This window comes from Solanum verrucosum, unplaced genomic scaffold (assembly GCF_900185275.1).
Source record: "Solanum verrucosum unplaced genomic scaffold, falcon-dt-bn FXZP01000140.1, whole genome shotgun sequence".
NCBI lineage: Eukaryota > Viridiplantae > Streptophyta > Magnoliopsida > Solanales > Solanaceae > Solanum > Solanum verrucosum.
The window spans coordinates 211,910-228,286 of NW_026020112.1; the positions used below are offsets into that span (position 1 = coordinate 211,910).

A 16,377-nucleotide genomic window follows, 5' to 3' on the forward strand; every position below is an offset into this window, starting at 1 on the left:
TTTGTTTGTAATCTTGTTGCATCTTCTGGATGCTGAATGAAAGATAACTACCTTTACTTGACAAAAAAATAATGTACCATGATAACTCCATTTATAGAAGTTTTGGATAATATTATAATAACATAATTCCTTTCTTTTGTGAGATTACCTTACCTCTTTATTATATGGTTTAACTGCTTCAGTGAATCTTGCTTTGACTCTATATCTATTCATTGGGACGTGGAGCCACTTCTGAGTATGTTGAGATTTATTTTTGGATGTTTGATGGACATTACTTCAGAAAACTTCCTTCCTTTGTATGAGGTAAGAACTCCAGTTACCAGTATTGCAACAATTACTTTTATTTGCTTAAAAGGTTTCACTGATGTAATTTCTGTTGGTCACTTGGAAATCTGTGGAAGTACTTTACTACTTTTTGTTAGCTTAGTGATGTCGTAGTACCTTGCCTATGAAAGCCTTGCCCTTGTAATGGATAAGAGTTCAACATTCCTCCTTTTTTTGGGGGGTGGGTAGTGTGGGGGTTTAAATAAGGTACTCCCTGTGTCCCGCCTTATTAGACATACTTTCTTTTTTAGTAAGTCCCAAAAAAATGACACATTTCGTTATTTGACAAATGTTTAATGACACTATCAACATTTTACCCATCTTGTGTCCCACGTATTTGGCAAAAGTCAATAAAAGTGTACTTCTATATTTTAAAATTTATTTATTTTAAGGATATTTTTGGAACATTGTAAAGTTCTCTCATATTTCATAAACTTTGTGTCTAGATAAACTGCATGACATAATTTAGGACGGAGGAAGTAATATATTTCTGTCAATCAAAACAACACAAATGAGGTATTGAATGTGTATCGTTACAAAACCTCAATCTTCCATTATAAATGTAGGGAACTTATCCACGGTCCAGGGGGTGGGGGGTTCTCGGTAGTTAAAAAAACAAAAGAAAGGGAACTAAGGAAACATGATAGAGGGTCTAAGTCATATTCATTCAGCACGGTATACCAAAATTCATAAAAAGGGGTTGCGTAGTGCACAAAGCATCCCGCATTCAACCCTTCGGGGTGGCTCAGTGGTTTGGGCTTGGGACTTCTAGGTTGGAGGTCTAAGTTTGAATTACCTGGTTGGAGGTCTAAGTTTGAATTCCCTTACCACCGAAAGCAAAGGGTTTGCCTTCTGGGTTGAACTCGTCGCACTGGACTTGCCTAGTGCGGGGTTACCTCTCTTGTGTGGTTTGCGAGCTATTGCATAAGAGTGGGGTTTTACCCTGTGCGCAACTAAAGGGTAGCGACTGCGGGTTTCCCTTATCATAAAAAAAAAACATCCCGCGTTCATACAAGTTCTGTGTAAGAATGCATCCCAAGGGGGTGTGATGTTGGCAAGCTACCTTCACACAAGCATAATGGCTTGAACCCAATGGAGACAACTTCACTATTGCTCCAAGGTTAACCTTCATAATTACAACTATTTGTATCTATGCATAAATTGGTACGCCCTTGTCATGGAACATCTGTGATTTTTCTTCCATATGAAAAGCCAAACGATTCAATATGTCTCACTAACAAACAAAAAAGATGCGCTATGATGTCTTTTTGGACCAAGGATTGTCGGGTTTAGTTAAAAATAATAAATACAAAGTTTTTTGAGCTTAATAGATTGTTAGAGGTTGAAAGGAAATAGTGAATTTTCATAGTAGAGTCACGCAAGGGTGTGACCTAGTGATCAATGAAGTGGGTTTGGGCATCACGATGTCTCAGGTTCAATTCCCAGTAGGGACAAAACACTAGGTGCTTTCTTCCCATCTGTTCTAGCCTAGCTGACTTCTCTAAACCATTTTTTTTGTTCATATTTATCATTTTGCAAGGAGAAGTTGAGTGATCTCTTTATCGGGGGTCACTAAAGAAGGTGAAGCTTTATGAAAGAATGCTACACTTATCAATTATCATTGTGTGCTGTATTTGCACTGAGCCCAATGCTAGAATACTTCAGGACAAAAGCATGCTCCAACTTTACTTCAGGAAGGTTTATCTTTGCATCACAATGTTGTTGGAAAGATGTTCATTTCCCCTCTTTGAGTTTTACTACATCCTGGAGGTCTCTTTTGACTGGATATAAGCTTTGCAAGTCTCTGCCCAGAGATCAGATGCAACCTGTTGTTGTTTGTCCAATAATTTCTAATATCTGATCCTGGACTTTTTATTGGTAAAGATCTGATCTTGCACATATATTCTGCAGGCGTCATTGTTTTTTGGAGTGGACAAGCTTCTTTTAGTTTGTCGAAGTTGGCTGGAATATGTAACATCTGAAGTCAGCATTTGGCCTCCTCAGCTGTGTTTAGAAGATTTGGTCCATATCTGGGATTATGGTAGAGAGAATGGTAACAATATCTTTTACTTTTAGCTACTAGGAAAATGATATTTGCAGCATATTGCTCTTCATATTATGTTTTAATGTGATTCCGTGGGTTGTCTCTTATAGATTTACATGGAATATCATGCAGCAATTGATTTTATTCCACAACTGACTGGTTATCTAGCGAGGAACTTTGTAAGTGCTTAAATTGTACTTTGTCCAAGTCTCCAAATTGTTCTGCCATTCAATGTTTTCTTGAATTGATTGGTTTGATTTGAATGTACACATGTATAACATACCTCTATGGGAGGGTCAACTAAATCATATCTGCATTTCTTTTATGTTTCTTTGTCTATACCTCCTCGTCCTTGATTTCTCTCCCTTCTCCAGCCTTATTTTCTCCCCAATCTAATTACTGTCTTTTTTCCATTTCCATCATGCAATTCTTCTCTCTTTTCCATGGGTAACATCTGCAAAAACAAGTTTATCAAAAAATTTGGCAGCAATTTTGCTGTTTAGTTGCAGTAACTTTATGTCATTCAATGGTAAGGGCAGTGGTATTCTCGTTTTTTTTGACAAGTTCTCTGGAAAAGCTTCTATTGCATGTGGTTAGAGTTAGCCAGTGAGTGTGAAATGTGAATTTTGAGAGTTGTTACAAAAAAAATAAAAATTCAGCATAGTAACTGAAGTATATTTTCTTAAAACTAGCAACTTATTATGCAAATAATTACTACAGTAACTAAAACAATTTCAACACATTTTCATGCCATTAGATCTGCTTCAGCTTTTCAAATTTCTTACTCCACTCTTGTAGTTAATAGTGTGTTTTTTTATGTCAATTCTGCTGAATATCAAAAGTATATTACTTTGAATATAAATAGGAACATTTCTAGCTACAAACAAGCCCAGGAGCTGTTGCAGTGATTTAGCAATATAAGCCAGAGAAAACATGTTGTCCTTCATATTAGTCTTAACTAGTAAAATTACCCGCGCTTCGCGCTGGAATTTAATATCACGAAATTCATAAAATAATACTTAAAACTTCTCAGGCATTAAAACTTAAACACTATATTATCTTACATACAAGATTACGTAGTAACAAACATTAATAATGTAAAGGAAAATGAAAATCGTTACATCTTATCATTTAGCTTTAATAACATAAGCATAAATTATAAATTAATGATTGTAAAAATACATACCAGGATCTGTAACATAAGCAATAGTGTCAGTGAGTCACTCAACATGAGCAAAGTATACAAATATTTAATTGTGAAGAAGAAGAAGAAGAAGAAGAGGGGGTTTGGAATTTTCGTTGTGCTAAATGAGAGGAAATCCCTCTATTTATAGACAATAAAGGGTAGTGTGAACAAATGTTTACTGTGCCTTGTCAGGAAGGTTACAACTATTTGGAAAAGTTGCAACCCTTCGGAAAGGTCACAACCTTTCATAAAAGTAATAACTTTTCATAAAAGTCGCAACTCTTTATAAAGTCGCAACTCTTCATAAAAGTCACAACTTTTCATTAAAGTCGCAACTCTTCATTAAAGTCGCAATTCTTCATTAAAGTCGCAACTTTTCATAAAAGTCACAACTTTTCATGAAAGGGAAGGCTAATTTTGTAAATAAATAAATTAAAAGGGTATTCTGGTTTGTGGTGGCGGCAGGTAGGCGGGCCTAAGGTTCTCTTATATATATATATATGATATGATATGATATGATTATTTTGAATTATTTGTTGGCATGTCACGTCAGATGATTCTTTCTACTTTCCAACAACTGTTCCAGATGTAATTTTCTTTCTTACTGCAGATATGGATGGCATCCTGTGACTCATTTCACAATGTCCCTTTTGAATTGTTGCTTTCCTGTGTAAAGCAACCTTGTTTGACAGTAGATAGGTAGGTATTCTCTTTATCTGGTAAAACAAAGGTCTGTCTGATGCAAGGTCTCATTTCAACTGCAATTCTGATTTCATGGTGACTTTTCACAGCGAGAAGCATCTCTGTGATGCTATTCTACTATGGCTTGCCGCTAACACCAACCCATCTGATCGTTTGAGCTCCACTGGTGATGCTCGCCTTGAAATTCTAACAGAGGTATATGATATTGTTGGGATTGATTAAATGACGTGATATTTCCAATTGAATTTTGTCTGTATTCATGTGGGTCAGAGAGATGCCTAAAAAGGGGGTTGTGACAATTTCTAATGACCGTATTCTTTCAGACTGCAACTAGCCTTGCACCGCAGCATGCTATAGTGACCCCACATTAGCAAATCAGGTTTAACAATCCGTGTAAGGAAAACATGTAAGAATAATCTAGCCTACTTAGTGAGATTAGTAATCACTGCTGATATGGAGTTTTGCACTATAAGATTCCGGAAGTAGATATTCCTTCTCTTTTTTATCAAAAAAAATAGTGTTTTTTCCTCTTTGTTTTTGTTGTTTTATGACATTTCTTTTGCGTGACTCTTATCCTTGTTGATGATATGCCTATTTAATAGCTTTTGAACCTCACTCAATTTTCTTGTACTTATGGGGCAGCTCACTTGTTTGGTTTTCCTTGCATATCTGATTTATGTTATAACATTACAGGTGCATTGATCTCAGTCCTAGTTTTCCCGCAGATAAAGTGTTCCAATTTGATAATTGATTGAGATATTATATCTGTAAGGTCTTAGTGTGAAACGAAACTCATGAACAGCTCTATCCCTTTTGGGTGCAAGAAATTTTTTCCACTACTTGAAAAATTTACAAATATAAAAGCTACAAGCTGAAGACCTATGATTCTTTCCCCGATATCTCTGCTACATATGCATTTGAATTCTTTCTTGCTTACACTGACTTAAGTAATTTATGTGACCATTGTCTTTGTTAACAGATCCGCACTAGCCTTTTATCATTGCCATTTGCTGCTGGTATGAGCAGTCCTTTGAGTTGTTACTTTCAAAGCACTAATGCTCAAGTGTTATTTAGGTTCCTTCTGATCATTTCTGTATTTTTGTTCGCATTTTAGGGAAACGAAGATGCCCCTTCTTCTCAAAGTTTGCAGAAAGAAGTGTGGTTGCTATCTGTAGTTTAGCTGCCTCCCGTTCCTTTATCTTAGCAGACATTCTTGGAGGTGGTGACTGTAATCAGCTCAGGATCCGCTTGACTGAATATACTAAGGTTTACATTTTACCAGCATCCTGTCAGTGTTTGTGGGTTTTGGCTTTCATTTTCATTGGATGCCACACAAATATAGTCCACCTCCCCTTCACTTATTAAGTGGAAAATAGTCGTCGGCATTGTGTAAGTGACTTGACCGAGTCTACGAAGCTTATAACGACTCACGGTTGTCTTATCCATTCTGATTGATTGACTAATCAAAGATTCTAGATGGCTTGAAATCTGGGGACTAAAGTGGCAAGTCTAACAACTTACTTATGAAAGTCATTTCACATGAAGTTCTTTTATATTCTTATCTAGAAGCAAAATGATAACAAAAAGAAAAACAAGGAGTGTACAACTTATTTTAGACCTAGACATCCTTTTCTGTTAAGAAATAGATTTTCTGAATTGTGATAGCTTAATATCTTTTTCCATTGTGTCGTCACTCAATGGATAGAATATTTCTAATACTCTGCAGACAATTCAAATGATGGGAACAAATGAATCTACTTATAGTTTTCACTTCACCCTATCTGTTCTTGGAGACTTTCCAAGAGTAGAACTTGCTAGTACTTTGGGCACGATTTCTAAATTCATCTTTCTCCCTTTAATCACTTGTTGGAACTAAAAGATTAGCACATTCAACATCATCAAGAGTAGGCTTGCTCGCTTGATTATAAAATATCACTTACAGTGTCAAAGTGAAACAATCTTTTTTTTCTTCACTTTTCCTCTCTTTTACTTGAAATTAAGTTGTGAAATTCATACAATGTTATCACTTAACAACCATTTTCATTGCTTAATTCCTTTTCTGAATCTCCTCTGTAGATATTGGACCTTTCAGGCTGCCCACAAATTAATCTGCCTCTTCTTCTCCTAAACATGCTTCCTTCTTCCAATAATTTGGACAAATTGCTGATGAAGAAGCTTAATCAGCTTTCACTCAAACTTGAGCGCCATATGGATATATCTCGGATTTCATGGGAAACTTTCCCTGTTTTGACTTTTGGAGCAGTGCAAGTAGTGGATGTTTCAAATTGTCCTATGCTGCATCTTGAAGCTGCCATTGAGTTCTTTTCCAAGTCATTTCCATCCCTAACAACATTAAAAGCTGCTTATATTTTGACCTTCAGGACAATGAAGCTGTACCAATTGTTACAGAGATGCCCATTACTCTCAGACATCGATCTAACAGTGGACAGTACTCCTGTAATACCAGCAAAGGTCTCAGTTATATCTTCATTTCCTGCTGTGATGCTGCAGCTATCAACATCTCCCAATGATGAGATATGTCCTGATGTACCAGCATTTCACTTTTCTAGGCAGCTCTCAAATATTACAAAACTCATATTGGAGGGTCGAACAGATATCTATGGTATGATATTTGGCCATCTCTCCTAGCTGGCTAGCTCAAACCGCATCCTGACCAAAGGAAAAGTCTCTTTCCAGGAGATCATTTTCATTTTCTGGTCCTTAGAAATGATTTTTTTTTAAAGACCCAAGTACTTTTCCTACTTCACTTGATTCTTGGTGAAAAGGTATGAGCCTAAAAGCATGCTTAGGAACAAAACCCAAAAATAATACCTGATATGTTAGAAAGCTTATATACGGAAGGTGAAGGGAGGAAAAACCACTGTAAAAAGAATCATCCTCTTATCTTCGCTTAGTTCCCGCCTATCAAAATTATGCGATCTATCTTAGAAAGTTTTTCCCAAACTCTTGCTATGTAAATGTTGAGTACTGCTTTTAGCTGTTACATTGTGTTTTGTAAGTGACACCACTTTCATTTTCTCATGCATATAGTTTGCAAATCACATCAATAAGTTGCCTTGGAATCTCGTCTGTACTTTCCTCGAGCTGTTAGAGGATCTTTATTGGAAATTCAGCTTGCTTGTATGCTCTTAATGATATGATACCCTCTGCATTGAGCTAACTTTACTTCTCTTTGATATTCTCCAGATTCTGATCTCCAAATTATTGCAGAGTGCTGCCCTTCCTTATGTTGTATTAACCTCAATGCATGTACGTCCATAACGGATTCTGGCATATCCATTTTAGTATTGAAATGTGTTGAACTACATTCAATCTTTGCGTGTGATACTTCATTTGGGCACAATTGTGTGCTGTCACTTTGCCGTAATATCTCTAGACTTGACGCTGTGGCAATGAAGATGGCAGGCAACACCAATTCATTAGCTTACAAACTTCAAATTCTGCATATAGGAGGCTGTAAAGGTGAGCGATGTTCTAGATTTTGTTTTCTGCCTTGCCTCCTCCATGCCAATGTTTGTTAACAAAACTGAAGTTTGTACGTAGAAGCTTTTATTTAAAACTATGGTTAGCAGTTACTGCTTTGCATCTTCCAATGTGACTGTTGATAAAATTTAGTTCAATGTGGATATATTAGAACTCCTTTTTTCAAAATAAAACTGCAAGCTTGAATGCTGAAGTATTTCTGAAATCACAAAAGTAAGGATTTAGCGGAGGATGCTGCATGTTTTGGTTTCCACCTGAATCTCAGTCGAAGCAACTTACAACTCAATTAATTTATTGATAGTTTAAAGAGTTATTTAATTTTGAACTATGACTGCTGGAACTTAAATTTTAATTACTGCCACCTATAACAAATAAAATTCTTGCTCAACTGTATTCAAGGGAGCCTTTTTTTGACTGTTGGAATCTCATGTAAGGCTCTACATTGTAAGATAAGGAAGCTGGCAATTATATTTGCGGTACATAATTATCTTTTGATGAAATATATATGTGGGACATGATTATATCCTCTTTTCCAGTTTGTTTTATCTCTTTCACTTCAATTTTTGAAAACTCTCTTCATTCGCAGGTATCAATGAGACTTCTCTTTTGGAGCTTATCTCTCAAACTCAGAGAATAAGAAGTCTTTGTTTGAGGGAAACACAGCTTGTCGACAATTGTCTATATAAATTTTCAGGATCATCACTGGAAATGCTTGATGTATCTGATACTAAGGTTTGTAAGTAGTCCTGGGAGAACTTAAAGTCAACGTTCTCCAAGTTTTTTCTGGAAAATATGTGAATTTCTATGTTATCAGTTTGCTCTAGGGTCAAGCTTTTAGGGTAAGGTGTTGAAAGAGTGGAGGCCTTAGGTTGAACTGCAGTACCGCACCATCTGCCATACTGAAAATAATATTTTTATGTTTTTGGCCTGTATAAAAGACTCTGACAGGCGACACATATGACTGAGCTGCCAAAGACTCAAAAAAGAATGCTACCATTTTAACAGTCTAAGCTCCTAAAAGGGATGTTTCCACATAATTCTATACAATAACGTATTTCAGGACATGTATGTATATCTGTTGCCCAAGTGAATTTCTTGACAAATAGAAGCTAGAGCACTGGACTTATTCTAACTTTTAAATGTTTTGCATTTTGAAGAAAATGTTAAACGTCGCAGACACTTACGTGCTTTCTGTTGCTAAACTCTCCACATCTCTGTGTAAGCTCCCTCCACTACATGGACTAGTGAGTAGTGCCAAAAACGCCAAGGTGTTTCACTTGGTTTTATTGTCTTGTAGTATCTCAGAATAGTTAGAAAGGAGCAATTTTTGGGACTTTGGACTCTATAGGTGGAGCATTTGCGGAAGAATGATGTTTATAGACAGATGATTTGTCTGTATAACCAATATATTATTCACTTTGGAATTACAGGTTTCTTGCCATGCAGTGGGTCATGTTGTCCGCGGAAATCCTCTTTTAAAATGTCTGATTGCCAGAGGCTGCAGGCATCTATTACAAGAAGAAAATGATATTCTATGGAACTCTCCTGTATTATATTATGAGCTTGGGAAGTCCTGCAATTTGGAGGAAATTTCTCTTGGTTGGGGATTCTCGTTCTTTTCATTGGAGGCCCTGCGTCCAGCAATTAAAATGTTGAGGACATTTATTGTTGGTTTAGGTGGATCTTTAGGTGAAGATGGGCTCAAACTGGTACCCACCTTTTGTCCTTGGCTAGAGACCTTGATTCTTTATTTCCAGGTAATGTGTCAATGCAAAAGTTCTTGGTAGTTTTTTCGCGTAGTTTCGATCCAATATGCTGTGTGCATATTGGATAATGCTCAATGAGCTGATGGGTTGAGGGCCTGAACGGGTTTTCAATCATCTAAATTGTAAGGAAATGTGATGACAGAATAAGTATAGCCGCAAATGGTGGGATCGTTGCAACTCATTCCCAGATCTTTTTTGCCTTTTTGTCTTGTCTATTCCAAGCATGGTTCCTCAAGCCTAACCACTTTCATGAAGTATTTCTCATTGTCTTGAGTTCTCTTTCTGTAATGTACCGCCTTCTAGTTTCTTTACTATATATCAATGGACGATGAAGTGTAAGGATTTCTTCAAGTGTTACTTCATGTTTCTTCAAGTAACATTAAGTGTGATGAAAGTTATCTTTACCTTGGATCTTTATCCTTAAAAGTTAAGGTGAGGGCTAGAACCTGTTTCAAGGTCCTTAACTTATTAGATGGTCTTTTGAAACTAAAGTTTCTTCATTGTCTCTAAATCTGTTCATCATTACTTTAGATTATAAAAACTTAGAATGATACCTTTTAATATCATTCAATAAAATTAAGAAATGGAATTTGGTGATTTTCCTGGACCTTAAGTTGGATTTTGATTTAGCCATCACTCTCTCATTTTCTATCTACATTAATGATTATATGTTCAAAAAATATTGATATATAAATTTAGAACTTGTGGTCAAATTTATAAAATTTTGACATAAAAAGCAAACCAACAAAGAAATCAAGGCAGAGGGCATATAATGCAAGTGTTTTATGACATAAACTTCTAATAATGGGACTTATCGGGATAAAGTAGTGCCCTGTGATTCTTTTCTCCAGACTTATTACTTACAGGTCTGGCATACGTCTGAATATAAGTAGGTTTGTATGGATAGGAAATGTCAATTGTTCATTTTATTAAGGATAGAAAAATCGGGGCATCCAGTTGTATAACACAATCTGCCATACTTACAGGGTCTGACATACATCTGAACATTTTAGATCTGAATATAAGTAGGTTTGTATGGATAGGAAATGTCAATTGTTCATTTAATTGAGGATAGAAAAATCAGGGCATCCAGTTGTATAACACAATCTGCCATACCTTGTTGCACCTGGATATCTGAATTCGGTTAGTGTATCTTGTCCGAGTCCTAGATGGTGTGCATTTTAGATTAGTGCTTGAAATCAGTGTTGCTTACTTAGTATTGCTGATCTTCACAGGTAGTATCTGATTCTGTTGTAAGAAATATATTAGAGACCTTGAAAAACTTGCAAGTCTTAGCTCTATGCTATTGCTTTGGTGAGATTTCCTCATTAAGCTTCCAGTCCAGTGCACCACGTTTGAGGAAATTGAAACTTGAAAGAGTATCAACTCAGATGACCAATGATGATTTGCTTATCCTTAGTCGGAATTGCATGAACTTAACTGAGCTTTCACTGGTGGGATGCAAACGTCTTAATTCAGGTCTGCACTACTCTCAAGAACATTTTGTTTTGAATTTGTATGATGATTGAAAAATTCCCTTGTCTAAGGTTCATCCAGTTGTAACAAGCAAAATCCAATTTGCTATACTTATTCCTTCAGATCAATTAGACAATTACAATTTACAGCCACCACCACACTTCAATCCCCCAAGCTAGTTAGGATTGTCTATATAAATCCTTGCTATCCACGTGCTCCATTTGGCCTGTCGTTCTAATGTCCAAAAATATATGTTCTCTAGCACTAGAAATTATGTACATCTTTTGCAGGCATGCGAATCTATGCCAACACTAAAAGAGTCCTAAGTCCTAACGAATATTGGACTCAAAGCAAGTGTACCAACATGATTCCAACAAACTGGTATCACTTATTTTTCGTTTTTTCTTCCATTATGCCTTTATTTTCTCCAAGTTTGCCTGGATTTCAAGAGACTGTAGGTGTTTTGAAACAAGTTTCCATGTGATTTTAGGTGTACCATATCCCTTTTCAACCATAATTCTGTCTTATTCCACGTCAGCTTTGATGTTCTTGTGTTGGCAAAACATGTGGTGCGTATATTCTTACTTGTTTTCAAAAAATATGTATTCTATCTTACTTCTACTGATCCTAACTAAAAACTTCTAGAAAGCTTCTCCCTAGTTCTAGTTTTGGTCAACATCCTCAGTGATGTCATCAATTAACACAATATTGTCTGCAAATAGCATACTCCATGGGAACTCATCTCATAATTGGGGTAAACATGTACGGGCTAAATTACCTATAGAATAAAACTAGTACAGGTTAAGTGCAAATAATTGGTGTAAACCTACTGCTATGAGGAACTCCTCTTGTTTGTCCTTACACTGCTCTCACACTAGCGCAGTAAAGAATGAGAGAAAAAAGAGAGATTGGGAATGATTTGCTTGATTATTTCCTCAACCATTTAAATAGTGTTTACAAGTAATCCAAAAAGAGAAAGGAAAGTAGCTCCTATTCTTAATTACTCAATTGCAAGTATTCCAAACTTTTTCCAAATTTACAAGGAATTGACCCTTGTCATATTAAAGATTTCCTGATTCTTAACACTAGTGATGGCTTCTTCATACATATTCTTTATATATCTAATACTGATCCAGTTCTTCTCCAATATCGACGAAAGGGCAATACTGATCCAGTTCTTCTCCAATATCGACGAAAGGGCATTTGTTGATACGCATGCTCTAGATCAATAATATAATATGTAGATCTTCCTTCTTCTCCCTATAAATTTAAATCAATTTCTTAGCAAGAATATAATCTTTATTATAGATCTACCTAGCATAAAACCAAATTGGGTGTTAGTCACTCTTTCAGTGTCCCTATCCTTCTTTCCCGAAGTTCCAGCGCTTGATTCATAAGTTAAATATCGCGATAGTTTGCAAACTTTGAAGATCCATGTTCTTATTTTTTGGAATTTTTGGCCGATCAATTATGAGATGAAATCCTGGTTTTATGACCTTATAATGTTTCTTTGCAGAGTCACAAGATACTATTTCAAATGGCTGGCCAGGGTTGATCTCTCTTCATTTAGAGGTTCGCCGTTGTTATTTTCACTCCTCTTGCTGTATACTTGCTGAGTTGATTTCATTTTTCTCTTGAAATTTCTAATTCTTCAAGCTGAAGAAAGAATTAAAAGTTGCCTATGTGATGGGATTCTATATGCTTCAGGTTCCAAATGATCTGCATGGGGAGTTATTGGGAGGAGAAATACACTAGCATGTTAGGTGTATTTTATTTGGCCATTAAATATTCTTGACGTGCAGTTATTACGACCTAAGTTTTGTGACCTGTTATCTACATTTCTAACTAAAGAAAAAGGTTATTTTCACAAGAGATGCATTTGTGGTGGGAATCTGAACTCCCTGTGTTGTGGACCTTGGGCCTAATTCAACCCCAAAAGCCATCTCAAGAGGTGAGGATTGCCCAAGCAACACTAAAAAGATCACCCATCCCTTAAAGGGCCAAATTGTGGGACCCCACCGGTAGTGTTGGACATCTGGAGCGACCTTGGGTGTAACTCAATCCTAGAAGTTAGCTCAAGAGGTGGGGATTTCCCCAAGTCATTAATGAGACCAGACATGATGTATGACTCTTCACACCCTGGGTGAAAAACAGAGAGAAGGCATAAGCAATTTAATCGATGATGCATACCTCCTGTAAAGTCATGCATTCTAGTATCAGCTACTAGAATTTGGAATCAGCTGTATCGCTACAAACAGAATGTAGCAAAGATCAGAATCTCCGGAAGTTGGATGCTTAAAAATGAAGAGTGTCTCATGCAACCCTAAGTTAAACAATGCCCCGAAGAATTAAGATGCTCCTAAGTAGTATCAAACTCCAGATGTTAAGCATAATTTACCTGAGATCACGATCTTTTAATAGTTGACACACAGACCTAAACCGTGTTATGTCCTAAATTGCAGCCTGACAAGTACAGGTTCCACTGTTATTCTGGAACTAGGCGTCTAAAGCCAAAACATACTTCCCTATATCAGTTACAGAGATCTGAGACATAAGAAGCGTTTAATTAATGAGTTTGATTTCAAGTCACATTTTGTTTTTTCCCAGAAGCATTGAAATAATGAGTTCGATTTCAAATCACTTTTTTTTTACTGTTAATTATCTGAGAACTCCATATGACAGGAATTATAGGTAGTTTCATTTCAGATGTCTCATATATAGATGAGATGCCCAACTAAAAGAAGAAATCTAACTTTTAGTCCATTCAAGCGTTCTTTATGGCTTGTTCCATCACTATTATCTTTGGGTTTGAAACTTAAATTGTTTATTTCCTCGAGAAATGTAGTTTAGTAGTGTGTTTTCTCACAATTTCATGTGGTCTAATATTGTTTAGGACTGTGGTGAAGTAACTGCCCAGGGTGTCACTTCGCTTATGAATTGTCAAGCACTTGAAGATCTTTTACTACGTCATAATGTAAGTCTTCTGCTACTGAATGTTCCACACTTCTGTAAATCAAATGGTGGAGGATCAATAATACCGAACAATGAATTCCAAAGGGCACAATAAATATAATACAAAATTAATCTGATTCATCTTTTCCTTTTCGTTCTATGCATGAGAACTTCTAGGAAGTCTTGAGTGAGTCCAATCACACTATTTAAGCCCGTAGAAACTTCAGGAAGTTTTTAATGTGGCTGAAATGACATTCTTGCCATGATTTTATCATTGAATGAAGTACCATATTAATCCTTTCTTTGAATGGGTTCTGAAGGTGCTGTTATGCATAAGTTAAATGTTATTACTGAAGTTCAACTTTTGAATGATAGGGCCTTGGAATTGATAGAAATTTCATTATCCGTGCTGCTTCAAGGGTAAGCATAAGATAATTTGCATTTTTCCTTTCAAGACGTGAACCCTGACATTTCTTAATAATTTATTTTAATGCAATTAGATGCCACTGCTCCGAAAGGTAGCAATCGATGTATGTGATGCAAAGGATGGTGACTTTGATCTTCCAGATGTAAGACCTCTAATGCGCTCTTGTATAACTCATATAATGTGTTCCTGTATAGCTCTAATGTTGCAGATTCAGACCCCATTTTTTCTTCTCTTTTTTTTCTTCTTTGTTATTGTTGATCTCTCTTGCAACTGTAACAGTTGTATTACTGTTTAGCTTCTTGCATAACTATGAGTAAAGTGGTTCAAGTGAATCTTCTTTTCCGTGTCAAGGGCAGCGCTTGGGTGTCGCTTCTGGCATTGCCTCCATACAAGTATTGCTAAGAAGTCCTTAATAATCTAGACACCCTCTACATTGTCGTCCTGATATTTGTATATCTGGTTCAGTTTGCTGACAGGAACTTCTTACGCATAGTGAAGATTGCAAGATGCAATTTAAAAAGACGCACTTTTTGTTCAACAAAATCTGGAACTTGTACAACTCCGGTGCATGCAGAGACTCTGATACTGACATGTGACAGTAGGAAACTTTCAAGAACTGTTGTCAAGGAAAGATTATAGCATTTGATAGCCAAAAATGTTAATGGTGACTCTGAATGTGTCCACATTTACTGACACAATGCTGCAATGTTTCCCATAGTGCTCAAGTCGTATTGCTGGGCCTGGGCAGATCAGTGCATAGCTGATGGCAAGAAAAAAGGTCTATAAGATACAATACTTGGCACTCTTGGTCTGTTGTAACCTATTTTTATTATATTCAACTGCCTCAGTTTGACTCCACACGAGAAAGGCTAGGTTCCAACTAGCCCTCTCTGTTGCCAAATTATATTGTGGAAATAGAACAAACACGAACTTTTATTATTATCTATGAATTGTTTATTCCCCTTGACATAGTATAGGTTAAGGGGCTAAATATTTGTTTTAAGTCATAAGTTAAAACAATTTAGTACGTACATTATTGTTGGGTTAGGCCTTAGGAAATTTCCTTTCCACTTCACTTTAAATGTATCATTTCTTTGTTCAGAGTTGTCTCAGTGCTTGCTTTTGTTCTTGGAGCCAATAATTGCTTAAGGCCGTTAAGGTCACATTTACATTAATAGTATGGATTTGCTCGTGCAGTGAGAAAGGTGTTACCTATTATCATTACTTTATTGACTGTTAGTTTCTTCCAACACTTAGTTAAATGTGCTCTATATTTTTCAAAGAGTTGAGACCTTTTCTCTCAAGTACATACTTGTACAATTTGCTTATACACGCGCACATACAATGAGCGTACAGGTGTGTGTAGATACCTGTGTTACTTAACAGACTCAAAGGACGGACTCTGTTTCTTTTTTGGAGGAACAAGATCAAACTGCACTGCTGATATGAAAGTTGCATCATGCATGGCACAGAAGACGCACAAGTTTGAAAAACAAAACTCAAGCATCCACACTGATCAACTGAGTTGTCTAGGACCAAACCAAAAGCAACAGAGTAGCCCTACCATCTGAGAAACACTTCGCACTATTTGATAAACATGATAACTGTCTCTAGTATATGTTTCACCTGGATAATGACCTTTTAAAATAATATATGTTAGCATACCTATTTAAAAAAATCATCGTGTCAAACTGGCATAAGCAGGCAGTCGTTAAGCAACAGAAGGTAATATGTTACCACAAGTATATGTTTCACCTGGATAATGACTTTTTAGTATGACAGCAAGAGAGGGAGTATCATCATGCAAACAATAAGCAAAACAAGTACCATATGTCTCTTAATTTTTCTACTCAATTTACAACTTGTGTCAAAAGTATCCAATGGTTTTACGCAGTTTGCAGCTAGTGTCAATAGTACATGAAGAACTCGAAACTTCACTTCAAGATAATGTCTCGTGTCTGGAGAGCATCCCAGGCTTTTGCGCCTGAACGAACAA

General features: G+C 36.3%; 1 protein-coding gene across 4 annotated transcripts; it reads left to right on the top strand.

Moving 5' to 3' along the window:
* The first annotated feature begins 2,245 nt into the window (after positions 1–2,245).
* Positions 2,246–15,084, top strand: LOC125825560 (BTB/POZ domain-containing protein FBL11). 4 transcript variants are annotated; one of them, XM_049504885.1, is made up of 16 exons: positions 2,246–2,377; positions 2,479–2,547; positions 4,165–4,253; positions 4,346–4,451; positions 5,236–5,272; positions 5,371–5,522; positions 6,333–6,879; positions 7,464–7,739; positions 8,347–8,492; positions 9,191–9,517; positions 10,762–11,005; positions 12,519–12,574; positions 13,896–13,976; positions 14,330–14,374; positions 14,455–14,523; positions 14,847–15,084. In XM_049504885.1, the coding sequence occupies exons 1-16, from the start codon at positions 2,363–2,365 to the stop codon at positions 15,018–15,020; spliced, it is 2,433 nt and encodes an 810-aa protein (XP_049360842.1). In that variant the 5' UTR covers positions 2,246–2,362; the 3' UTR covers positions 15,021–15,084. The 4 variants fall into 4 exon arrangements, 2 of the variants coding, with proteins under 2 accessions (XP_049360842.1, XP_049360841.1); XR_007442873.1 differs by lacking the exons at positions 14,330–14,374; positions 14,455–14,523; positions 14,847–15,084 and adding an exon at positions 11,293–11,383 and having other exon boundaries at positions 13,896–13,940; XR_007442874.1 differs by lacking the exons at positions 13,896–13,976; positions 14,330–14,374; positions 14,455–14,523; positions 14,847–15,084 and adding exons at positions 11,293–11,383; positions 12,710–12,730.
* The last annotated feature ends 1,293 nt before the right edge of the window (positions 15,085–16,377 follow it).